We start from the raw sequence: 26,365 nt of genomic DNA on the forward strand, positions 1-26,365 counted from the left end.
GAAAAACAAAAATCCCTGAATATTGGTATGACAGCTTCAGTGTCTGATCTCTCATTGGCTTTTAGCTGAGCTAATCATGGTCCTTAGAAGGCTGTGGCTTAGGGTCTTGGAGAATAAAAGAGAAGGAGTTGAATGTGAGTGTTTAAAAGCTGACAGCTGGGAGTTTCACAAGGTGTGTTCAGGAAAGAGGGTGGATGTGGCTGGAGGGGAGACAAAGTTGTGTAAATTCATTTAAATATGGAGTGTGAAAAGAAGAAAATAAAATCTGGGAGTTAGGATGTAGTGTATGTGTGTGCAGGAAAACTGTGCTAAAATCCAGAAGTGTATGCCTAGGTACAGTGGTAGGTATCTAGGGAGCTGTTCCATAAGGTTTATCATCCTCTTGCAGCCTTGTAGATAAGCTTTTATGTGTTCATGTTAACAACTGCCTGAGTGTGAATGAACTCATGAATTGAGGATTCCTGCTGTGCTACCATATAAATTCTTAGAGACCCAATTCATATCTCTTTTGGAAGTCCTTCATTTTGTTTTTGATATTGCCGTGGCGAATTATAGACAGAGAAATAGAGAAACATAGGAGCCCAGGGGAATAAGAAGGTAGCCACATCAGATGTGATGCCACAGCTGGCATCAAGAAGGCACATTTTCAAGAAAACTTTGCTTTTATGATGCTGTTTTATTTCATTTTTAAAGAAGCATAACTACGTTGCATTTAAAAGTAGGCTGTAGAATGCATTTATTCTAATATACACACTGCTTACTTTAACATTCACTCTGCGGGTTGCTGCTCAGCAGGGTATGTGGTTTCATTGACAGCGGAAATAAGAGTGAGTCTTCTAAACTGCTTTCATCTTGTTAAAACTAAGATAAATTCCACGTGGTTTGAGCATGTATTGAAATATGCTACCATGTGGAAGGTGATGAAAAAAGCCTAAGATGCTAGTTGTGTTTTTGCATATTCGCATGAATGCATCGGTCCATAACATATTCATGTGTTGAACTGAAATAAGAAAAGTCCAAATTTTAATTACACTATACAGTACATGGTGGGGTTACTCTGGAGTAAGAAGGTTGTGAGCATCTGGTTCCCCCTAGTAGGTAGTTTTGATATTACATTCTATACTTGTTTACAAAAAGGCAAAATACAAAATGAAGGCATACTTGTTTCCACTTATATACTGCCCCATAGTGCTAGATTACTCCCTGCTTGGTTTACAAAATAATTATTCAAATAAAACGGCCTGTCAGTGAGCTGACATCTTAGGCTTTTCATTTTACCAACCTCGGAAGGATAGAAGGCTGAGTCAACCGTGAGCCAGCTACTTGAAGCCGTCAGGGGTGAATTTGGGTCATGAGCAGAGGCTTGACTACAGTTTAACCACTGCACCACAAGCCTTACTTTCCCATTTAGGATTAAAGAATGGCATAAACCTGAAACTAAATCTTGTGAATATGACTATAAAATGCTCTTTGAAATGAACTGAAACTCTTGTTACACCTAAAAAGAACCGTGAAACTAGTTGTTCTCTTGGCGTACTTGCCTACGGAGCCAGGTGTTGGGAGCTTGAATCTCTCCTGTGCTTTCCTGGGGAGAGGCCAGGTGACATCAGCCAGAGCATGTGTGGCTGGTGGGTTCAAATGCCCTGCCCCTATGTAACCTTGAACAAGATTCATGGTCTCAGAGTGCCTCCAGAAGGAGGGACAGGTAAGATTCAATTTCTGAGTCTTGTGTACTTAGAAAAACCCTAAGAAGGTCACTGTAAAGCAGAACTGACTTCACAACTCATGATTATATTAGGTATTTAGAAAAGGACAAGAATCAAAGAATACTAACCTTCGTGAAGGCTTTCACGGCCGGGATCTAATGGTTGTTGTGGGTTTTTCGGGCTTCTTGGCCGTGTTCTGAAAGTGGTTCTTCCTAACGTTTCGACAGCACAGTTTGCTGTCCTCTGAAGATGCCAGCCACAGAGACTGGCAAAACGTTAGGAAGAACCACTTTCAGAACACGGCCAAGAAGCCCGAAAAACCCACAACAACCAATACTAACCTTGCAATTTAGAATGGATAAAGGAGTGTGAAAAAAAACACAATGACAATCCTTGTAAAAATAACATGAAATGTTTTAATAGTAACTTTTGAAAATAACTAGAAAATAATTCTCATTAGACCGAAAATAACTTTGTAACTTTTTGTCATTATTACTGAAACTTTTTAATATTCATTGCATTTTATGTTAAAAAGCAACTAGTTGCAGAAAACAATTATTTGTAACTAGTTACCAATGACTGCTATGTAAAATAAGTGTCTTTTTCTCCATAGCAGTCATGTATGCAGTTATAGTAGCAAGAGGCTTGGCTGAAAAGAACAACAGTATCCATTTTCACTAATTAGTCTTAAGGAACGAAAGACATGAATTAGGTGCTCACAAAGTCACTTATGCTGATTAACATTAGTAAACACAAGAATAAGTTCTAAAGTACAGATGCTACACACAGCATGTGTTTCTAAAGTTTGCAGTTTTCCAGAAAAGACTGGCTATGAAATAATCAGGTTCAACCCTTCCTCTTAGGAGACAAATCTCATCCAAGTTCAGAGGGCTCCTTGCATATAGTATTTGTATTTGTGTTTTCTATTTAAATCATAGAGTAGGAAATGGCAAGCCACTCCAGTATCTTTGCCAAGAACGCCCCATGATCAGAAACAAAAGGCTAAAAGATATGACGCTGGAAGATGGGCCCCTCAGGTCGGAAGGCGTCCAACATGCTACTGAGGAAGAGCGGAGGACAAGTACAAGTAGCTCCAGAGCTAATGAAGTGGTTGGGCCAAAGCCGAAAGGACGCTCAGCTGTGGACGTGCCTGGAAGTGAAAGGAAAATCCAATGCTGCAAAGAAAAATACTGCATAGGAACCTGGAATGTAAGATCTCTGAACATTGGGAAGCTGGAGGTGGTCAAACAGGAGATGGCAAGAATAAACATCGACATTCTGGGCATCAGTGAACTAAAATGGATGGGAATGGGTGATTTCAACTCAGATGATTATCATGTCTACTATTGTGGGCAAGAATCCCGTAGAAGGAATGGAGTAGCCCTCATAGTCAACAAAAGAGTGGGAAAAGCTGTAATGGGATACAATCTCAAAAATGATAGAATGATGTCAATACGAATCCAAGGCAGACCATTCAACATCACAATAATCCAAGTTTATGCACCAACCAGCATTGCTGAGGAGACTGAAATTGAACAATTCTATGAAGATTTACAACACCTTCTAGAACTGACACCAAAGAAAGATGTTCTTCTCATTCTAGGGGACTGGAATGCTAAAGTAGGGAGCCAAGAGATAAAAGGAACAACAGGGAAGTTTGGCCTTGGAGTTCAGAACGAAGCAGGACAAAGGCTAATAGAGTTTTGTCAAGAGAACAAGCTGGTCATCACAAACACTCTTTTCCAACAACACAAGAGGCGACTCTATACATGGAAATCACCAGATGGGCAATATCGAAATCAGATTGATTATGTTCTCTGCAGCCAAAGATGGAGAAGTTCTATACAGTCAGCAAAAACAAGACCTGGAGCTGACTGCGGTTCTGATCATCAGCTTCTCATAGCAAAATTCAAGCTTAGACTGAAGAGAGTAGGAAAAACCACTGGGCCACTCAGGTATAATCTAAACCAAATCCCTTATGAATACACAGTGGAAGTAAAGAACAGATTTAAGGAACTAGATTTGGTGGACAGAGTGCCTGAAGAACTTTGGATAGAGGCTCGTAACATTGTCCAGGAGGCAGCAACGAAAACCATCCCAAAGAAAAGGAAATGCAAGAAAGCAAAGTGGCTGTCCAACGAGGCCTTAGAAATAGCAGAGAGGAGAAGGGAAGCAAAATGCAAGGGAGATAGGGAAAGTTACAGAAACTTGAATTCAGACTTCCAAAGAATAGCAAGGAGAGACAAGAGGGCCTTCTTAAATGAACAATGCAAAGAAATAGAGGAAGATAACAGAAAAGGAAAGACCAGAGATCTGTTCAGGAAAATTGGACATATTAGAGGAACATTTTGCGCAAAGATGAACATGATAAAAGACAAAAATGGGAGGGACCTAACAGAAGCAGAAGACGTCAAGAAGAGGTGGCAAGAATACACAGAGGAATTATATCAGAAAGATTTGGATATCCCGGACAACCCAGACAATGTAGTTGCTGACCTTGAGCCAGACATCCTGGAGAGCGAAGTCAAGTGGGCCTTAGAAAGCCTGGCTAACAACAAGGCCAGTGGAGGTGATGGCATTCCAGTTGAACTATTTAAAATCTTGAAAGATGATGCTGTTAAGGTGCTACATTCAATATGCCAGCAAGTTTGGAAAACTCAACAGTGGCCAGAGGATTGGAAAAGATCAGTCTACATCCCAATCCCAAAGAAAGGCAGTGCCAAAGAATGCTCCAACTACCGTACAATTGCACTCATTTCGCACGCTAGCAAGGTTATGCTCAAAATCCTACAAGGTAGGCTTCAGCAGTATGTGGACCGAGAACTCCCAGAAGTACAAGCTGGATTCCGAAGAGGCAGAGGAACTCGAGACCAAATTGCTAACTTGCGCTGGATTATGGAGAAAGCCAGAGAGTTCCAGAAAAATATCTACTTCTGCTTCATTGACTATGCGAAAGCCTTTGACTGTGTGGACCACAGCAAACTATGGCAAGTTCTTAAAGAAATGGGAGTGCCTGACCACTTTATCTGTCTCCTGAGAAACCTATATGTGGGACAGGAAGCAACAGTTAGAACTGGTCATGGAACAACTGAGTGGTTCAAAATTGGGAAAGGAGTACGGCAAGGCTGTATATTGTCCCCCAGCTTATTTAACTTATATGCAGAATACATCATGCGGAAGGCTGGACTGGAAGAAACCCAAGCCGGAATTAAGATTTCCGGAAGAAATATCAACAACCTCCGATATGCAGATGATACCACTCTGATGGCAGAAAGTGAGGAGGAATTAAAGAACCTTGTAATGAGAGTGAAAGAGGAGAGTGCAAAAAACGGTCTGAAACTCAACATCAAAAAAACTAAGATCATGGCCACTGGTCCCATCACCTCCTGGGAAATAGAAGGGGAAGATATGGAGGCAGTGTCAAATTTTATCTTCCTGGGCTCCATGATCACTGCGGATGGAGACAGCAGCCCTGAAATTAAAAGGCGCCTTCTTCTTGGGAGGAAAGCGATGACAAATCTGGACAGCATCTTGAAAAGCAGAGACATCACCTTGCCAACAAAAGTCCGAATAGTCAAAGCTATGGTTTTTCCTGTCGTGATGTATGGAAGTGAGAGCTGGACCATAAAGAAAGCAGACCGCCGAAGAATTGATGCCTTTGAATTGTGGTGCTGGAGGAGACTCTTGAGAATCCCCTGGACTGCAAGGAGAACAAACCTATCAGTTCTAAAGGAAATCAACCCTGAGTGCTCACTGGAAGGACAGATCCTGAAGCTGAGGCTCCAGTACTTTGGCCATCTAATGAGAATAAAAGACTCCCTGGAAAAGACCCTGATGTTGGGAAAGTGTGATGGCAAGAGGAGAAGGGGACGACCGAGGATGAGATGGCTGGACAGTGTCTGCGAAGCAACCAACATGAACCTGACACAACTCCGGGAGGCAGTAGAAGACAGGAGGGCCTGGCGTGCTCTGGTCCATGGAGTCACGAAGAGTCGGACACGACTAAACGACTAAACACACACACATTTAAATCATATACACAATGGTTTACAAACTTGAAAATTGTAGCAATGACATTTTTAAAACCCTCTAAAACAGTATTAAAAGCAGCAGTAAAAATATACAGTGAGACAGCAACATGTAGTGTATCAGAAGATTTAAAACCATAGCTTTGGCTTATGTTGGCCTTTGTCGGCAAGGTGATGTCTCTGCTTTTTAAGATGCTATCTAGGTATGTCAGCGCTTTCCTCCCAAGAAGCAGGCGTCTTTTGATTTTGTGGCTGTTGTCACCATCTGCAGTGATCATGGAGCCCAAGAAAGTAAAATCTGTCACTGCCTCCATTTCTTCCCCTTCTGTTTGCCAGGAGGTGATGGGACCAGTGGCCATGACCTTAGTTTTTATTTTATTTTACTAATGCATACAGACACACAAAAGTTAAAAAATGTAATTTGTCATATAAGGTGGATAATTTTTGGATGTCCTTCCATTAACTCTTAGTGATTGTTTGCTTTTAAATAATCATTTATCCATGTCCAAGGTATTGTTTATATGGACTTGCTCGGATGCTGAATGTGATCGTTAGGTTAACTGATGTTTGCCCACCATTGTCTTGTCCTGGTAGCTTTGTGTTCTATCTGGTTTGAGAACCTGCTTAAATACTTGATAGGAGAGGAGGAATTATACTTGCTGCGTATTGGGTACCTCTGAACAAATGTAGGTTTAGTAGAAATCTTTATCCCTGCCACAGCACATTTTCTTAATTAAAATAACCTTTAATAGGGCATGGAGAGAATAAACATTCAGGCAGTTACAAAAGACAAGGGGCAAGAGTAGAATGTCCTTGCTTCACCAATGTGGCACCCTGGGAAATCTGTAACTCCAAATGTAAGAGAAATGGTTGGTGGTGATAAATCAGTGATCTACTTGAAATCCTTTGACTGCAGGTTGTGTTAGACTCTTTGGGTGCAAGGGAAATAAATGTTTATAATGTTCTTCGTAACACTGTTTCTTAATGCTTTCAGATTCTGAAGGAAACCTATGCAAAAATGATCAACTGTTGCGGGTAACGTTGACTATGCACCAACTCATCCTCTCCTCCACTGAGATGCTGCGAAAACTAATAAATCTATATCCTTTTAACATTTGCAGTATATTTATTACTTATACAGCTATTGTGGTTTTGTAAATCTAAAGGATTTGTAGATACTATGCCATGGATTACAGTACTCTGTTAGCCTCATGTTTGTGGGAGTGGCTACCACTTAGTAACAATTTATAAAATATTTCTGATGAAATAGATTTGGTCCTTTGGAAAAAAAATGTTTTAATTCTCAATATGTATAACTTTTATTTGAAACTCAGAGGCAGAAATAACACGGTTGAAATTTGTCTGGTATGACACATATAAACTTCCAGTTTTGCCTGCAAATTTTTTCCTGAGTCAAAATCAAATAATTTTGGTCCTTTTACATCTTTTCCCAAAAGCACATGCAATGATTTGAATTCCTGTTTAAATTAAATTGTTCCACAAGGTTCTATGGTAATGTTTGTTCCCTCTGAAGTTTTATTTAATTTTAATCATCTGACAACTCATTGAATGCTTTGTTCTTACAATTACTTAATATTTTATATAAAAGACAGTGTCTTTGTCATTTGCTTGTCTGCTTGCCAAATGAACTTGTGCCTTATGATGGGGCCTACATATGGATCCCCAAACTTGGACTGGAACTCACCATTGTCTGTTCTGGCTAGACCTGATGGCAGCAGTGGTCCAGTGACCTCTGGACAGTCAAAAGTTGCCTATACCTACCCCATAAATTCGTTTGTTTCAAGTTATATGTGATTGTACAAGAACAATGGTCAGAGTGGGGTACATTTCCCCTAGATCAGTGCCCCCTTGCTCTCACCATAGGCCATCTAAATAAGAATTATTTATTTAATTTAGCACATTTAGCTGGCTGTGCTTCTCTAGAACTTAGAACAGGATACAAATCAATAAAATTACCTTTTAAAAAACCCTGAAAGAATCCAAATACCTTAAAACAATCTATAATGCTTTAAAAACATTTTAAAACAGTCTAAGTATTCAAGCAAAGTCATCAACCTGAAGGAGAGGAAGTTAAGCCATTATCCCATGAGGTGCCAAATGCTTAGGTTTTAATGTGGCAGAAAAATAATGGCTGTGTTGCCACTAGTCAGGTATAATAATAATAATAATAATAATAATAATAATAATAATAATAATAATAATAATAATAATAATAATAATAATAATAATAATAATAATAATTTGTTGCCAAGTCTGTTCTGACTTATGGCAACCATTTCCCAGGTTTTCTGCATATAAAGTATTCAGAAATGGTTTGCCATCCTGTTCTTCTGGGGGTTCTCTGGGATTATGTCAAAGGCTACATAGGCTGACTCTTCTCCTGGGAGGCACAGTAAGGAATCAGACCTCCAACTTGTAGCTTCACAGCCATGTATCCAAATCACAGAATCATCCAGCTGGAAGGCGGGGCTCACATTCCAATGGGAGTGCTACAGATGAGAAGGCTGTCTTCTACATCTGCAGTTAGTATAATAGCGCTCAGTTGTAGGACATGGAGGAGGGTCCCCAATAAAACTTAATCAGGCAGGTAAATATGCAGAGAGTTGCTCTTTCACATCTCTATGTCTAAAACTGACTACTTACTTACTTACTTACATATTTACATTTCTGTCCCTCCCAGTTTAGTCCTGGGCTACTACACTTAGGGTTTTAAAATGATTGTCAACATCTTGAATGTAAACTGGGAACATATTGGAAGCCAGTGCTGTTGTTTAGAAGCCACCGTCATTTAGTTTCTATTTGGTGTTCCTTGCAGTAGTCTAGCTCCTGCATAATACGGCAGCTGCAGCTTCTGTGTCATCTTCAGGATCTCCCATGTACAATGCTGTGAAGGAGCAGTAGATCCCAAGGTGAAAGAGCAGAGTGAGCGGTCCCCTCAGCTAGAGATGTTGGAACAGGAAAAAGTTATAGAAGTAGGGAAGACGATAGAAATTAAGGAATCGAAAATAATAGAAGGAAAGAAAGAGGGATCAAAGGAGAAGGAGGAGAAGATTGAAGTACAGTGGTACCTCAACTTACAAACTTAATTGGTTCCGAAACTCTGGTCGTAACTCGAAATGGTTGTAAGTCGAAGCACTATTTCCCATAGGAATGCATTGAAATGCAATTAATCCGTTCGGGCCGAAGAAAAAATAATCACAAAATAAATAAATAATTTTTAAAAAATCACTGCAAGATCTATCGGAAACGCGATTAATCCGTTCCGGCTGAAGGGGGTGGGGGAAAGAAAAGCAAGCAAAGTGTGCAAGACCCATAGGAAATGCAAAAAAGGCAAAGCAGAAAGCAAGTAAAATGTGCAAGTCCCATCAGAAATGCAACAAAAGCAAAGCAAAAAGCAAGTGAAGTGTGCAAGACCCATCGGAAATGGGATTAAAAAACCCAAAAAGTAAACAACAACCCCCAGATCCATTGAAAATGGAGAAAAAAACTCCAAAAAGCAACCAAACCCCCCAAGACCCATCAGAAATGGAAAAAAATACCAAAAAACAAACAAACCTGCAAAACCCATCACAGCATAAAAACATAATACCACCACCCAGAACAATTTTTTTAAAAGCAGAAAGCAGTACCTTACCTTACCAGGCAGTCCGAAACCTCCTCCAATCGCCCACTCTCTAACCGTTGGGGTGAAAGAGCTACAAAGAAGCAGCTTATTTGCCTACCAACGGTTAGCAATTTGAATTCCCCGCCTTTTTCCCTGCCTTTTTTGGTTGTAACTTGAAGCTCTGGCCGCAGGTCTAAGCAAAATTTTGTGGCTGGAGCTGGTCGTAACTCGAAATGGTCATAAGTTGGAACGTTGGCAAGTCAAGGCACCACTGTATGTCTGGTAGGAGAGAGAGACTGAGAAGAGGGGAAAGAGTTAATTCTACCCGTGTGGGAGGAGAAAATAGGGGGAAAAGGTGGGAGGAGACAGTTCAATATAAGAGAGAGAGAGAGAAGGGAAGAAGGGGGAGGAAGAAAATTATGAGAGAGCGTGCAGGTTATTAGAGGACTTTCTGAATTTGAAGGTAGGAAGGTTCCTACCTGATCCAGAAAAATCTAAAGAAAAGAACACCTCGGTCGAAGCCCTAGAATGGACGGTCGTGGTTTTCCTTCAAGGACAAGGTCACTCGAGGAAGGTGATTCGACCGGACCTTCAACCATCCACCTCCAGAGGGACATTGAGCCAGACAACCATTCTGTGGGACAGTACTGTATGTGAGATCCGGAGTGCTATGCCAAGGAAGCCCACCGATCGGGAACATTTTGGACCAGCCCCACCATGAATCTTGTTAATTTACAGACCAAGTTATCGTCTTCCCAAATTGAACAGTTGCCTGATCTCAGTTGTTTTGAACCGTTAGAAGTTATAGTACATTCACAGAATGTCCAATTCAATAAATGTGTTAATGGTCAAAAAGAGACTCAGTCGTCATTTCCCGCCAAAAAAGAGGAAAGGCTCCCGACTTTTAATTAACCCAATCACAAGTGCATTTCAGTAAACTAAGTAGAGATTTACTAATGTGTGACCTCTTGCTGTGGCACGGGTGTCTCTGTTCAGGAGTGATCATGACTGGTGGGCTAACTGAAGCTGACCAAGCAACTCTGTACTGCTGAGTCTACCTGGGCCTCCAGTGACTGAGATGAATCCCAAAGTGCCTCCAAATTGAGCACCAGTGCCTTCAGAAAGAAGCCTTGCAACTGCTGTAAAGCAAATGTCTTTCTTTGGCGTTTGCTTCTTAATGACACAATATTCTTTTCTCAGTTAACTGCTATAAATGTTTCATCAAAAATCAGAGAAGGGCTGTGTGGTCTCCAAAACAGTACAAATGCAGGAGCAGGTGATACCTTTATTAGACCACTTTTAAAAAATCAAGCAAACAACAGACAGCTAGCTTTCAATGTTAATTCATCTTCTTCAATCAGTGCATCAAGTTCTTGTGGGTAGTTCAGAAAATTACATATTTTTATTAAAGTCTCATGGCTGTTGGTGGGGCCAGGTTAGCTTCTTTAGATGGATACAGATACTGTCTGCAAAAGGCTTTGTGGGGGGGGGGAAGGGTGTGGTTTCAAACTCCTCCTCAGTCTGTAGTTTGGAATTTTTCACCCAGCTTTTTCGACAAAAGGTTGCCAAGCACTCTGTATCCCCTTTTTCTCCCTCTTCACCTTTTTGAAATTCAAAGAATTTCTTATTTAGCTAGGAAAAACAAGTGGTGTAATAAAGGTATCACCTGCTCCTGATTTTGTATTGCTTTACCTGTATTACTGGAGTTTTTCAAATAAGATTGAATAAACTGCTTTATTTTCTGTTGCACTTTGACACAGTTTTCTTAACAGCACATTACATATCGGGATGCTTTGGAAAATAACTCTCCTTTGTTTTGCTCTAAGATATGCTACCTTGTAAGGTAAGAACTTTTTTAAAGGGTGACTTCTTAAATGAAACACATTAGATTACTGAAATGCATTGTACATGTGGAAGCTCTGAAGATATCAGGTGCAAATGTATATTTTCATTATAAGGAACTATTTTCAAAATTTATACTGTTGTAATCAAATTGCAGTGTATCTGTTTGTGTAGTGTTAAGGTACCTTGAAGGCTGGTCTTGATGGAAAAGTAGAGTGGGAAGGCACCTTTTGAAATGTGTCAGTATTGTTTTAAGGGTAAGCTGAATAGCCTTGAAGTATTACATTATTAGTGACGTAGACAGTGGTATAGATAGCCACCATTGGGTGTTTTTTTTTTTCCAGATTTGGAATACAAGGAAGAATGAGGTTTAGCACTCTCATGCACCTTCCCATGGTTGCAGTCACTGTAACTAGTATTTACTTTTTAAATAATTATTCCAAAATTTATGAAACAGCTGGTATCATATTTGGTGCAGAAATTAAGCCCAGAATGTGTTTGAGGAAATGCAGAGAGCAAGAGCAGTCACACAGTCTAGTGGGCAATCCTGGTTGTGGAAGCAGACTCACAATCATACACAGAGCCATGCGGGTGAAAGACATTCCGCTGGAGGACAAAGCACTACATGATTACCGTTGTGTGTACAGTTTTTAGCAATGGGAGTTGGGCCAGGACAATTTATGAACAGCCCTTTCATCTGGACACACACTTTGTCCTTCACAATCTTAAGGTATTTTCCTCTTTTTGAACATTTGTGAAGATAGTAGATTCCCTTTTCTAACACTGAACCAAATACTCTTGCAATGCAAAAATAAATGGGAAAAAAGTAACGGGTTACTTGATTTTAGCATTAGGGTTAACAGGGTATTTGTGAACTTGAGTCATGGCAACAGATGCCAACTGTCTATGTACAATAAATATATGTGAGGGATCCAGATTGTTTTAGTCAAGCTTTGAAATCAATGAATTTGGTTAGTACTTTTTCCATTTCTTTCAGTAAGTCACTGTGTGGCTAACTTAGTCTGGATCAACCCATTGAACCATACAGTATTAAAGCTGCAAGCTTATACTGTACACACTTAATATTAATTGTGTGCTGTCAAATCAATTCCAACTGGTGGCGATTGCTTCCAAAGTTTTCTAGGTAGAGAAGTGGTTTACCATTCCCTTCTTCTGGGGGCACCCTGGGACTGTGTAGCTTGCCCATTACTATACAGGCTGGCACAGTGGGGAATCAAACTCCCAACCTCTGGCTCTACAGCCAGATACCTAACTCATTATGCTTTGCTCAGTGAGACTTCTGAGTAGCTTATTCATGGGAGTGATGTCATAGCACCATCTTAAGTAGAAATGATTGATTATTACATCTTAAGTAGTACTTTAAGGCTGAAATGAACTATTAAATAGTAATTTGCTGGTACCATAATTTTGAACAGTTTGACAGAAGGTGCTGGTATTATTTCTTAGAAAAAAAGACCACATCTATTTTCAATTAAACATATATGTGGATGAAGAATTACTCAAGAGATCCAACACAGTCATTAATTTAATTTCAGCATCAGAAATTTCTCCAAAGTGAGAAGATTACTTAAAATAAAGTAGAAATTGTAGTGATGGGAATTGAAAGCATAAATTCCAGCAAATCAGAAGTCATGAAGTTGGTTAGTTAGACAGTTAGGTGTAAATGAACACACACACATTCTGAGGAGAAGCTAAGGAAACTGTTTCAATTTTCACAGAAATCGAGAGCCGCATTGCGAACATTTTTAAATTAGGTTTGAAATATTAAGCTTATGGGAGTAAACAAAACTGAAGTTTTTATTTTTAATTTTTCCATTCTAAGGTGTCATAATATACCACACTCCCCTGAGCGTTCTTCCCAATTCAAAACTGAAATATCCATGAGTAGTTTACTGTTACACAGACACCCAGTGAGTTTTTATGACTGAACAGAGATTTGAACACCATTCATCTTGTTTAGCAGTTCATTTATTATACCATGCAGGCTCTCAACCTGGAAGACATACAGTATAGAACCATTTTACATACTGTATTATTTTAAGATTGATATATGCAATTGTGAGGAAAATCTGAAAGATTTTATTTCTAGAAGTGAAGAAGCAGTTACAAGTAAAACTGAAAATGTTTTCTTTGTTTGCAAACAGGTATTGGATAAGAGAATTCTGGATGATGTTCAAAACAGATTCCAGTCTTACAAACACCATGGAGGAATTTCAGGAACTAGTGAAAGCTAATGGTGAGGAGTTACACTGTCGCCTAATTGACACATCTCAAATGTGAGTGTCAAGGTCTTAATATATTGGGAGAAACACATACAGTACATGAAAACAAAGCATAATTGCTGTTAAACTTTCTGAAGCATAATATAGGCATAATCATCTATAAATAATTTGTGGATATTAATGCTTCTTCCTCTTGTTTATGAAAGATTCCATTCATCTTTGTAGAAACAGTTCTAACGTGCAAATCTGTTGCATGGTTGCTCCTTGATTCCCAAATTCATGGGAACAGCACCATATGGCCAGTGGGTTGATTTGGGGGTTGGTAGACTGGCATCATTTTGTGTGAAATGTTTCTCTGTGTGGTTGTACACTGCTGACTGCACCCATGGCACTTCTTTGGGTTCTGTAACTGAAGAATAGACATGGTCACAGAAGAACAATTCCATACAAATGTATTGGCACATTAAGCTGTGCCCTTGTAGTTGAGATTCAAGTATAATCACACTGTTGATTACTCTTACAATTTGGGTATGAAAATGGCTTAATAAGAGTTGAGTTTGTCACTCATGTGGGAAGTATAGATCAATAAAGAATAAAAGTATTTCTGCTATCAGTTTTGGTGAACCATGTGCAATACATGGATTGTGGCAGCTGCATGATGAAGCCAATCAGCAGGGGTGCACATTGACTAGTAGATTGATTTGGATCATGCTTTGATGCTTCAGAAAATATCCTGGTTTCCGTGGACTGATTTGGAGACATGTGTTTGACCACTGGAAATCAAAACTGTGACAGCTTCTTTCTATTTGGCAGAATGAGTGAAATCTGCACAGCAGTGTGGGAATTATATCTGCTGAATTTTAGGCAAACAGGTAGAGATGGTTCTGTGCTGTGCACGTTAGAATTTTTTCTTTAAAGTACATGCTGCTAGGCAACAAACCTGCAGAATTTTAGGAGAGTTGCAGGAGTGGAGATTGTTCATTCATGAAAGCAGTTTAAAAACCCTTTTGTTTTCTGCTTTGTTGTCACTAGAAACACAGACGGTGCAGTAAAATCTAGGGTCGTTTTTTGGTGTGGGGCATAGAGTGGCTGAGAGAGAGTATTTAAGCCTCTAGCTTGTTTTGGTAGCCAGTGTCCTGCAGATATCGTGAGTGGAGTGGGACAGTGTGAGACTGGGAAGTGTAAACAAAGAACCTCATTCTGATCTATCAGCCTACAGAGGGTTGGACGGTGCTGTAAAATGTAATGCTTGTGTGGTAAAACGCTGCAAAACGATTGAAAAACTTTGGTATTGGTTTTGAGGGCATTCTAAATTTGAGCTACATAGTTAACAAAGCTCCTCTTGTGCATGAGTGATACAGTTTGGCTAGGCAAGAATGACCATAGAAAAACATGGCACATACAATATATACTAAGGTGATGTATGCTGGGGTGTATAGAGAAAGCATATCTGAATTTATTGGCAGATCTTTTGTAGCATTACAGTAAGTCAGTAAGGATTCATGACTCTCTGGTACTGAACAGTTATAACACACAGGGAATCCACACCTAAATTATAGTGGTGAAATGAAGAACACTTGTAGCATTGTGTTTGTGGAAACTGCTTACTTATGGTGCTCGAAAACAAATGGTTGGACTCATAGTTCTTTACTTCAGTGTCAGCATCTTTGCACTAGGCTCTGCTTGGTTCTCTGCGGGGAGTCCTCTTTGACAGATTCCACAAGCCGGATGTTTTCCAACCCCTGGTGTGCATTAACTAAGAGGCATGTCACGTGTGATACTCAGTAGAACTCAGTAGGACTACTCTTTGAGTTGACAAATATAGGGTTGCCCTGCCAGTCATAAGGAATTTGTTTCACCATTTTCTCTTGTAAAATTTACTTATTCATTCATTTTATTTATTTCAAGCTATAAAGCTAAAAAGATTCCAGTGTAAAGTGGAAGACTCAGTTATATGTTCAAAGGGTTTTTAAAAACTGGTTTCTTTCCTAGGAGGGTCTCTGCTAAAAATCCCTTCCCAGAACCCTTTGCACACCATCTTTGCCCTGTGTGAAGACGTGCATATATAAAGATAACCTTCTTTTCACATGTTTATAAATAAGCCTTCCTTTAAATAAATACTGGGAATGATATACAATTAAAAAAGCACTAGTCCTCTAAAATTAATTGGCTAACAAAGACACCCCGACACAGATTAAAACTGAGAGCAGCACTGTGTTACAACGTGTCTTATCTGACAGTTATAACTTGTTCTTTTGCAAATATTTTTGCTTGATTTAGTGCTTGATGTTTTACCTAATTAAGTAAAAATCCTAAACAGGAATTCTATTAAATAAGATTCACTTGTAACCACTTTTTCCTTGAAAAAAAGAGAACAATGCATTCTGCTAATTTGATTATCTAATGCTGATTTATTAGAACGGGCAGTAAAATTTAAGTACTGTATGTGCCATTCAGATTTTTTGGACTACAAATCACAGGTGAAGACAACTTCCATTTCTAACAGGCAGTTAGACAAGAGATCATCCCATGCCATGAAACCTTCCAGCCCAGCTTTTTCTTCAGGTTAGCATTATTTAGCTGTGGATGTGGCAGATGAAACTCCCAAAATGGAGAATTCTTCAGCGTGGTCTTCTGTGAATGCACACAATGAAGGGTTAAGTCAGCGCCTGTGCGGGTCCCTCGGAACGTTCTCAAGCTCTGTAAAAGAAACATAATTAGGAGTACCTATACTGCGCATGCTCCGCCCGCTCCAACCTCAGTTCCATTTCTCCGCCGTGTGAAGTGGTTCTTTCGGCTTGAGCTCTTACTGTTTTCACTTGTTCTATTGTATTTTCGCAGATTGTCTGCTCGGATTTTTACCTTGGACTGTTACGGACCTTCTTTAAGCCTTACGATTTGGTTCTGGTGCCTACGGTTTTTCCTCGACTCACTTGTGAGTCGCTACCCTTTTCCCGCCCTTTTTACCGGCCGTTTTTTCCCTAGGATGTCTATGCCGCCTCCACCCTCTGGTCCTTTTGGTCGGTGTGTCCGTTGCTCTGCTAAGATCCCGTTCCAGGACGGACACGATACTTGCCTTTTTTGTTTAGGGGAATCCCATTCTCCCCAAAACTGCGAGCATTGCCAGGCTTTTACTAAGGCCGCTTTGAAGGCGAGGCAGCAGCGCCTAAAATTACATCTGTGGAACACCGCTCTTTCTGCCTCTACGCCTTCCTCTATGGAGCTCCCTGCTTCTTCCTCTACTTCCCATACCGAAAGTTCGGCACCCCAATCTTTAACCACCACAGCGGCAGACGTACCTGCTGAAAAAATGACAAAGAAGTCGTCCGCTCCAAAGAAGAAGTCCGCCTCCAAGACAGCCCCAGCTGCAAAACCTGCGAAGAAAGAAAAATCTAAGGGGTCGACTAAACCTAAGGACCCCACTTCGCAAATGTCCGCCGTAGCCGCCAACCTCCCGTCCCCTATCTTGGAGGACTCTTCCAGGGACAAGGACTCTGTCTCTGAAGCGTTTGCGCCGCTTCCCCCACGACAAGTTGAGCCGCTTTTACCCCTTGGCATTACATCACCGACGCCAAGCCAGCTTGTACAGACCACTGCAAGCTTGGGTTTTACCCCTGTCAGTCCCGCATCCAGCGGGCGGGGCTCTCCGGCTCATTCTGTGTCTCCAGTGTCTTCTCACCACCATTCACCACCAAGGAAACGGTTGAGAAAGACGAGACACTGCTCCCGAGATCGCCATCGATCCCCTCACAGGGATGGCGCTGGGAGACACGGACGTTCCCGACATCGATATGCATCGACGTCGGATGACTCCTCTTCAGTGGACCGGCGCAGGAGACGTAGACATCGCCGCCGACACCGTTCCTCCACATCTTCGGCGTCGACGTCGCCCGAATACCATCGGCGTCGGCGCAAGATTCGCTATATCTACGTCTCCTCGTCATCTTCCGCGTCGACCCCGCCTAGGAGACGTCGACGCCGACGACGCAGAGGCACCGAGGCTAACCCTCCGCAGCCTCCGTCGATGCCGCAGCCTCCGCTCGATCCTTCTCTCCCGCCTTCGACGTCGAGCGCACCCATCCCGCAGCGCCCCACTCCTACGTTGCCGCAGGGGCAATCTCCACGTCGGAAGAGGAGGCGTGTTTCCTCATCAGACGAGGACATTTCATTTTCCTCTCGGTCTTCGGGCTCGGATGCAGAGCCTGCTCCCCAACCTGAGCCTCAGGACTTGCCAGAAGGGGAGACTGTGGGGTCGGACACAGGTGACCCGCACGACCCATCTCCCTTGGAGGACTTTACTTCGTACTCACAGATGATGTCACGCCTCGCTAAAACTTTGAAGCTGCGGGTAGATGACCCGGTCCCCATTCAGGAGGACCTTATTTTCGGTGATATCCATAAGGACCGCTCCCCGCCCCCTAGCATCCCCTTTTTGCCAGCTTTATTGGACATAGTTAAAGAACAATGGGAGCATCCTTCAGCCTCCATACCTTTGGCGAAGCGTACAGAGAATATGTACAAGATCAATGGGACTGATGCAAAATTTTTACTTAAGCATCCAATCCCCAATTCTCTTATCGTGGAGACAAGTTGTACTAGACCATCAGGCAGGGCCCACGTTGTCCCCACCAATAAGGAAGGGAAGAAGTTGGAGATGATTGGCAGACGTCTCTACTCTCTCATCTCTTTCATTCTCCGTGTGAATAACCACCAAACCGCACTGGAGGCTTATCAAAAGCAGTTATGGCTTAAGACCCTATCAGGTTTAAAGATGATACCTGAGGATACCCGCCAGGCTTTCCTTAACATCTACGAGGAAGCGCAGACTGTTTCGAAGCATCAGAGGATTGCTACTAGACACTCAGTTGAGGCGGCAGCAAGGATATTGGTCACAGCTGTCACTCTCCGCAGGCATGCTTGGCTGCGCGCTGCAAATATTTTTGAGGATGTGAAGGCTAAAGTAGAGGGTTTGCCCTTTGACAGTTCTGGTCTTTTCAGTGAAAAGACTGATAATCATCTCGAAGAACTCCATAAGGCTAAAAGAACTGCCAAATCGTATTACATCCAACCTCAGCCTAGATTTGGCAGATACCACTGGAAGAAATCCTCCCCTCAATATAATCAGCCGGTTCAGCAATATAGGCAATTCAAAACCCAACCGCAGTCGAGACCTCCCCCCGCCGCTTCCGCAACGTCTACTTACCGTTCGCATGTGCCATCCCAGCGTCGACAGTCTTTCAAGCAGCCTACGAGAAAACACAAGCAATATCTTTGACTCAGAGGCATCACAGATAACTACCGTCCCAGATACAAGACTGCTACCTTTTTTCCCAAACTGGTCCACCATTACGACCGATTCCTGGGTTCTAAGCATCGTCTCTTCAGGGTACCGTCTAGAGTTCACAGAATATCCTCCTTTAGGTCGGGCAGAGTATACTACATTCGATCCCGTCCTAGAGGAGGAGGTTCGCTCTTTGCTACGAAAAGGTGCCATCCAAAAGGTACCAAAAAGGGACATTGCAAATGGCTTCTATTCAAGGTACTTTGCTGTAACCAAAAAGGATGGAGGCATGAGACCCATCCTCGATCTCAGAGAGTTAAATACTTACCTGCATCCCCGACGATTCCGGATGGTAACGTTGGAATCCATTATTCACCTATTAAAAGAAGACGATTGGTTTGTAGTCATCGACTTAAAGGACGCTTATTTTCATATCACCATTCACCGCGATCATCGCAAGTTCCTCCGCTTCATCTTCCAGGACACGATTTATCAATATCTTGCCCTACCATTCGGATTAGCGACGGCACCTCGAACTTTTACGAAGTGCATGGCCCCGGTGGCGGCATACCTCAGGCTCAACGGGGTCCATGTCTTCCCATACATAGACGATTGGTTAGTGGTCTCGTCCTCCAGCAAAAAGGCCATAAAGGACACAAGGTTCACCCTCTATGTCCTAAACAGTCTGGGCCTCACGGTGAACTACAAAAAATCACATCTCAGGCCTTCCAGAGTAGTAAGTTATATTGGTGCCACAATCGATGCCCGCAAGGGAAGGATCTTCCTACCAAGGGACAGAATCCTGAAAATCCGCAGAGCAATAGCGAAGTTTCGACCCGGACGTACAGTGCCAGCCAAACTTGCTCAACATCTACTGGGCCTTATGTCATCCACCACCCCAGCATTGCCGCATGCACGTCTCAAGTTACGGTCCCTGCAAGTATGGTTCCTATCTCTATTCGACCCTCTTCGGGACCATCCCAAGAAACCCCTCCTTGTCACACAGGAACTAGCTTCACAACTTCAATGGTGGACATATGTACCGCATCTACAGATAGGACGACCCTTTCGTCCACTCCGCCTAACTGTTCAGGTCACCACCGACGCCAGTCCCACCGGATGGGGGGCGCATTGTGGTCCACATCGGGTCCATGCGCTTTGGTCGCCACAGCAACGCACACTGCACATCAACCACTTAGAGATTCTGGCTGTCTTCAAGGCGCTCAACGCCTTTCTCCCTCTGGTGCGCGGCCATGGAGTCCAGATTGTCACCGACAACACTACAGCACTCCACTACATAAACAAACAAGGCGGCACGCGTTCTCAGTCCCTGTTGTTCATAACAGTAATTCTATGGGAATGGTGCTACAAAAACCACATCTTTCTCAGGGCAGTCCACATATCGACTACCGAGAACGTGATTGCAGACAGGTTGAGCCGGTCCATGAACCAGATGCACGAATGGGAGCTCCACGACTCAGTTTTTCATCAGCTATGCCATCGATGGGGCACTCCAGAAATAGACTTATTTGCTACCCATCGAAATGCCAAATGTCCTCTGTATGCGTCCAGGGCAGGACGGGGGACGAACTCAATGGGCGACGCTTTCATGATCTCATGGAGGCACCGTCTACTCTACCTGTTTCCGCCATTCCCTCTTATTCAGAGAGCTTTGGTTCAGCTACGATTTCAGTTAGCAGAAGCAATTCTGGTGACACCTTTCTGGCCTCGACAGCCCTGGTTTCCAACTCTCATGGACTTGGCAATAGACTCTTTGAGACTTCCCACCTTTCCAACCCTACTCACTCAGGATGCGGGCAAGGTTTGCCATCCGGACCTGAACACGCTACACCTCACTGCGTGGAGGATCTCCCCGAGATCAGGGAGATATTAGAGAATTCCATAAAACCATCCACCTCCACGTTATATTCTCATAAATGGAAAAGTTTCCTCAAATTTACCAGTTCCAGAGGACTTCAAGCCTCACCAGCATCCCTCTCCACCACGCTGCAGTTCCTGCGCTATTTGTTTGACCTCCAGTTATCCCCCTCTACGCTGAAGGTGTATTTAGCGGCTATTGTTTCTTTTCAACCAAGAGATTCCCCTTCCTCTCAGCTTTTTTCTCATCCCACGGTTAAAACCTTTCTTAAGGGAGTCACTCACCTGCGTCCACCGCTGAAACCGTTGGTACCCCAGTGGTCCTTACACCTGGTCCTTAATGCACTCATGCATCCTCCATTTGAACCTCTGGCTACCTGTTCCCTTAAGTTGTTGTCTCTTAAAGTTTTGTTTCTCGTAGCCATCACATCTGCCCGCAGAGCCAGTGAGCTGGCTGCCCTCAGAGCTGACCAACCATTCCTCCAATTTTTCAAGGATAAAGTTGTTCTACATACCGATATCTCCTTTCTCCCCAAGGTCGTTTCCGAGTTCCACCTCAATCAACCGTTGATACTCCCCACATTATTTTCTCAGCCCACTAGCGATACCGAGCGCATGCTCCATACCCTCGACGTCAGGAGGTCACTTTCCTTTTATGTTGCCCGTACCAAGGACTTTCGCTTATCTCCAAGACTCTTCCTCTGCTATTTTGGTTGTAAAAAGGGCCTCCCAGCCTCTTCCTCCTCCATATCCCGTTGGCTGATTACTACCATAGCTTTGGCCTATCAGCTTCAGCATCAATCTCCTCCTCCTGGCCTCCGTGCCCATTCCACCAGGGCGGTAGCTTCGTCGACGGCACTCTTAAGAGGGATTGACTTACCTGACATATGCAGGACGGCCACCTGGTCCAGAGTGTCCACGTTCATCTCCCATTACAGATTGGACACGAGGGCTCAAAAGGAAACAAGATTTGGGAGAGCTGTCTTGGCATCTGCCCTACAGTGACGGCCCACCTTCCGGTAAGCAAGCTTGCTAGTCACCCTTCATTGTGTGCATTCACAGAAGACCACGCTGAAGAAAGAGAGGTTACTTACCTGTAACCATGGTTCTTCAAGTGGTCATTCTGTGAATTCACACAAGCCCGCCCGGCCTCCCCACTATCCGTCACTGCACTGTCATTATCATTATTGCTTGAGTGGCGGATAAATGGAACTGAGGTTGGAGCGGGCGGAGCATGCGCAGTATAGGCACTCCTAATTATGTTTCTTTTACAGAGCTCGAGAACGTTCCGAGGGACCCGCGCAGGCGCTGACTTAACCCTTCATTGTGTGAATTCACAGAATGACCACTTGAAGAACCATGGTTACAGGTAAGTAACCTCTCTTTCTAAGGGCTGGCATAAAAACAAAAAGCAATGACAGATGCCTAGTAAAAGCACCCATCATCCCTGTGGTCAAAAATATGAGACTGATCATTCCTTAAATAAAAGGTAATCATGAAATATTGTTTCATGCTACTGTTGACAAGAATTTGTCAACAGTAGCATGTACACAAATTCAGTTTTTTAAATAAATGTTTACATGCTTTTATCTGAAAGACTATGTAAGTAAATTCTGCTGCAGGACATAAAATACCACCTTTTGGTTCCTTTGTTGTTGTTTTTTTAAAGAAATGCTCGAGATTGGTCCAGGAAGATCACACAACGAGTAAAATCGAACAGTAGTAAGAAAAGAAAGGTCTCACTACTCTTTGATCACTTGGAACCAGAGGAGTTATCTGACCACCTCACTTATCTTGAATTCAAGTCCTTCCGAAGAATATCAGTGAGTTCATCACCTTTTATAAATTAATTACACAAATGGTTTCTTTGAATAGTCTGTGTATAGAGGTGGTTATGATTTAAAAGGGATTGATTATTGCTGCACTGAGATAACACTTTGAGCTTTCTTGTGAGCTAGATTAATCAGTATAGAAAGATGAATACAGGTTGAATATGTCCATCTCGATGCATAAACTTTTCCATTAATTCTTATATTTCTGAACACAAGGACAGAGATCATTGTGAACACAATTTGGTAAGTTGTAATAATGAGCAGTAGGATATGCTCTGATCCATCTCAAATGGAGCAAAAACATCAAAACTAAAAAAAAAATGAAATTGAGATATGGAATGAAATAAGCAGACTTACCAAAAAAAGAGAGAATGTTCACCTGAACATCTTCTCACAACAACCTATTTGCAAGAAGACAGGGAGTCTCCCCTCTTAGCCGATGAGTGGTTGGTTGTGTGAGGAGATGGGGAAGGGCCGACTGGGCTGCTTCCATGATTGGAGCAACAACAAAGCAACTGATTGCTGCAGGAAGCCCACTAGGAGGTTGGGATTGGGCCACTGCAGCACCCAGGTGAACGAATATGAAGTGCCCATGTCTAGTATCTTGCAAGAATGGAAAATACTTTTCACTAACATAGCCTCCTCTCCTTTTCCCATCCTTTATAGCAATCCCTTGTCACCAAGGGGATGCTTGTTTATGAACCTGATTGCCTTATAATTGGAAGAGTCACTTCCTCCATGACTCTTCCCACTTCTTTATTGAGGCTTGAAAAGTGTTCTCTCTCTCTCTCTTTCTCTGTGTGTGTGTGTGTGTGTGTGTAAGAAAGAGTGACGTGACCAAGGCACTGGAGCTTTTATCTTGTCTGAATTCTACAGGACCCACCTGCATTTGGTATGTGAGGCCTGCAAGAGGTTTACCCATAACCTGTCCCTCTATAGAGGAGCAGGAGGCACTCCTAACCCTAACGCCTGAAATTCTGGGGTGAGGCGCATCCTTTCCCAGTCACAGAGCAATGGAAGCTTCTGTCTGAAGTATTGTTCCCTATCTTGTGCAACTGGGTTTTATGATACACTTGTTTTACAAATGATTGGTTAAACTTTCTCAGATGCACACAAAAAATGAACATGCTGAAAAATTAAACAGGATGAGTTTTACAGATGGAACAGTTTATACAAATAAATATGTGTGCTTTATTCTCTAAACTCTTATGCATGGAATCGCCTAATCATGTAGCTTCAAAGCTATGGAATGAATTGTCTGGCAAAAACCCCTTAATAGCCATGTCCTGTGTAGTCTGGAATGTAGGTTTAGCAGTTTGGGGAACAATCTGTAAAAGTTGTCACTTAGTCATGCATCATTACTCTTTATTTTAAGCTTTTGATTCATGTCTTCTCCCATGTGATAAGTTAATATCTAACAGCCTTGGAAGCTGAAGTCATGTCTTTGTTTTCAGGCTGATACCTATCCACTGTAAAACTTTCCACAGATCACACACTTACACTTAACATTTTGTCATGAAATAATTAATTAGTATTGATCACAACATTTTAAAAAATATTTATTTAAAAAAGAATGGAAGAAGGTACATAATGATCAGCTTGGAATTTTGTACATATTGACAATAAAATAACAGATTATGTAGTTAGATCCCATGTGAAATAAAGTACTCAATTTTAGGAGTTATATATTTCAGTATAATTTGACCTATGGTGAAGTGTTAAATAGATATTTTCCTCTAGTAGAAAACCTGTTATTCATCACATTTTGCCCATATACCGTTTCTAGGTTTTTGTGCAAGGGTTACTGTTGCATATGAGAAGGAGCTCATTGAATAAAAGCCTGTGCATATGTTATTCTTAAATGAGATATGTCTTATATCTCATCAGACGTGATAAAATACAGAGAATGCTCCATTTAGTTATAAATAAATATCCCAGATTAGCTTGCCATGTAGATTGCTATCATACAATTTACCTATTTCTCCATGACTGGTAATGAGATTCTCAAACTTATGCGTAGTATCTATGTGGTAAGGTTCACCATGTGTTGCATCAAACTGTTTTATACTGTATAGTCATCATATCTCTTTAATTCACTGATACAGGTCAGAAAAAATTCTCTCATCTGTTTTCCAGATTATTTATACTCTAAAACTGGGTGACTTCCAACTATATTTTTATTACACTGCTTGTGTTTCTATATACTGAGTTAAGCTCACATAGAATATAGAAGATTTCAGTTAATATTTATTTATTTATTTATTTATTTATTTATTTATTTATTTATTTATTTACTTACTTACTTACTTACTTACTTACTTACTTACTTACTTACTTACTTACTTACTTACTTACTTACTTACTTACTTACTTACTTACTTACTTACTTACTTACTTACTTACTTACTTACTATCCTGTGCCATTTAGTGGCATGCCACTACTCTGGGCAGCTTCTAATAGAAGAAATAAGTAGACAAAATAAATAGACAAAAAACACACAAGCACAAATATAAATAATAAGTAAATCAATAGACAACTATATTTGTCTTACAGCTAAACTATTGGGGGTAAGGACTATAAAAGTACAAGTAGAATGAATATGAACTCTACTATGTTCTTTGTTTTGTTGTTGCTATTGCTGAAGTTTTCAGATTACCAAAACTACATCATGAATGGCTGTGTGAAAGACAATCCAACCATGGAACGCTCAATTGCTCTTTGCAACGGCATTTCCCAGTGGGTGCAACTTATGGTACTCAATAGACCAACACCACAACTTCGAGCTGAAGTATTCATCAAATTTATTCATGTGGCCCAGGTCAGCTCAGTTTTAAATTATTTTGAGTTTGATTTATTCAACCTTGATACTGTATGGGGCATCCTTTTTCCACATGTATTTAGTCTCCGCATTGTTATCCTCACCAACATTGCTGCCTGTGCTTACTGCCATTTGACAGTACTACAGTACACTAGCAATCACCTTCCCTTGGACAGGCATACCTAGGACAGCAGGGATGTTGAGCATTTCCTACTGGGAAAGACAATATTAGTGGTTGCTTGGCACCAGTCAGACACAAACTTCTACTGACTGTTGCTAGGGGATCCCATCGGCTTGGCAGCTGCACTACCTCTAGAGCAGATACCACAGGCAATGCATTTAGAGTGTGACAGGTTTATATCATTTTATTAATTTTTTAGCTAAATGTGGTCTTATATGTTTTTATTCTTTTAAAAAGACTTTAAGCCATCTTAAGCACTATCCTTTAGTTTAAAAGTGGGGTATAAATGTAAGAAATAAACAGAAAGTGTGGTGGCCAATTAGTGTGAATATCAGCTTTGATGAACTTTTCCAGGGCATGTTGACACAGGGCCTGCCTGAGTGGCCAGGTATTGATTGCCCATTTCTTTTACTCTGTGAGAAAGATCTAGCATATTTGCTAGAAGGAAAAAGGGATCTGTGCTGGAAGATGCTGAACTTAAAAACAGACACTATTTGGAAAAATGGAAAAGAGAATCAAGATATGGGTACAGGTGTAGAATGAAATGGTTGTTTTTTTTTTAAGTTGTAATGAAAAATATGTTTTAAATGGAAATTTTATCACCTGGTTCTAGTAACATTTAGTGCTATTGGTCCAGATTGGCCCCAATCAGGTTGAATAATGGCTGCTATTTTTTTCTTTTTGAGCACAGAAACTTCACCAGTTGCAGAATTTTAACACATTAATGGCTGTAATAGGAGGCCTCTGTCACAGTTCCATTTCTAGACTTAAAGAAACAAGTTCTCACGTTCCTCATGACATTCATAAGGTTAGTTGTACTTCTGTATTTTGTTTTACAATATTTATATACTCTACCTGTATTGAATGGCTAATAATTGTTTAACCAAATCACTATAATAAAATTAAGTTTGTTGATAGGCAATGGCTAAA

The 26,365-nt window shown here is 41.5% G+C and overlaps 1 protein-coding gene across 2 annotated transcripts in view; it reads left to right on the forward strand.

Annotated features, from left to right (window-relative positions):
- The window catches only part of RASGRP1 (RAS guanyl releasing protein 1), an 85,687-nt gene that overhangs the window by 23,271 nt on the left and 36,051 nt on the right, over positions 1 to 26,365 (forward strand). For both annotated transcript variants that reach the window (XM_020806171.3, XM_072986302.2), the window contains exons 3-8: positions 6,729 to 6,834; positions 11,140 to 11,202; positions 13,367 to 13,498; positions 22,273 to 22,426; positions 25,081 to 25,254; positions 26,127 to 26,243. In XM_020806171.3, coding sequence (XP_020661830.2) covers positions 6,729 to 6,834; positions 11,140 to 11,202; positions 13,367 to 13,498; positions 22,273 to 22,426; positions 25,081 to 25,254; positions 26,127 to 26,243 — 746 coding nt within the window. The remainder of the gene's footprint in view (positions 1 to 6,728; positions 6,835 to 11,139; positions 11,203 to 13,366; positions 13,499 to 22,272; positions 22,427 to 25,080; positions 25,255 to 26,126; positions 26,244 to 26,365) is intronic.

The sequence above is a fragment of the Pogona vitticeps genome, chromosome 1, assembly GCF_051106095.1.
Source record: "Pogona vitticeps strain Pit_001003342236 chromosome 1, PviZW2.1, whole genome shotgun sequence".
NCBI lineage: Eukaryota > Metazoa > Chordata > Lepidosauria > Squamata > Agamidae > Pogona > Pogona vitticeps.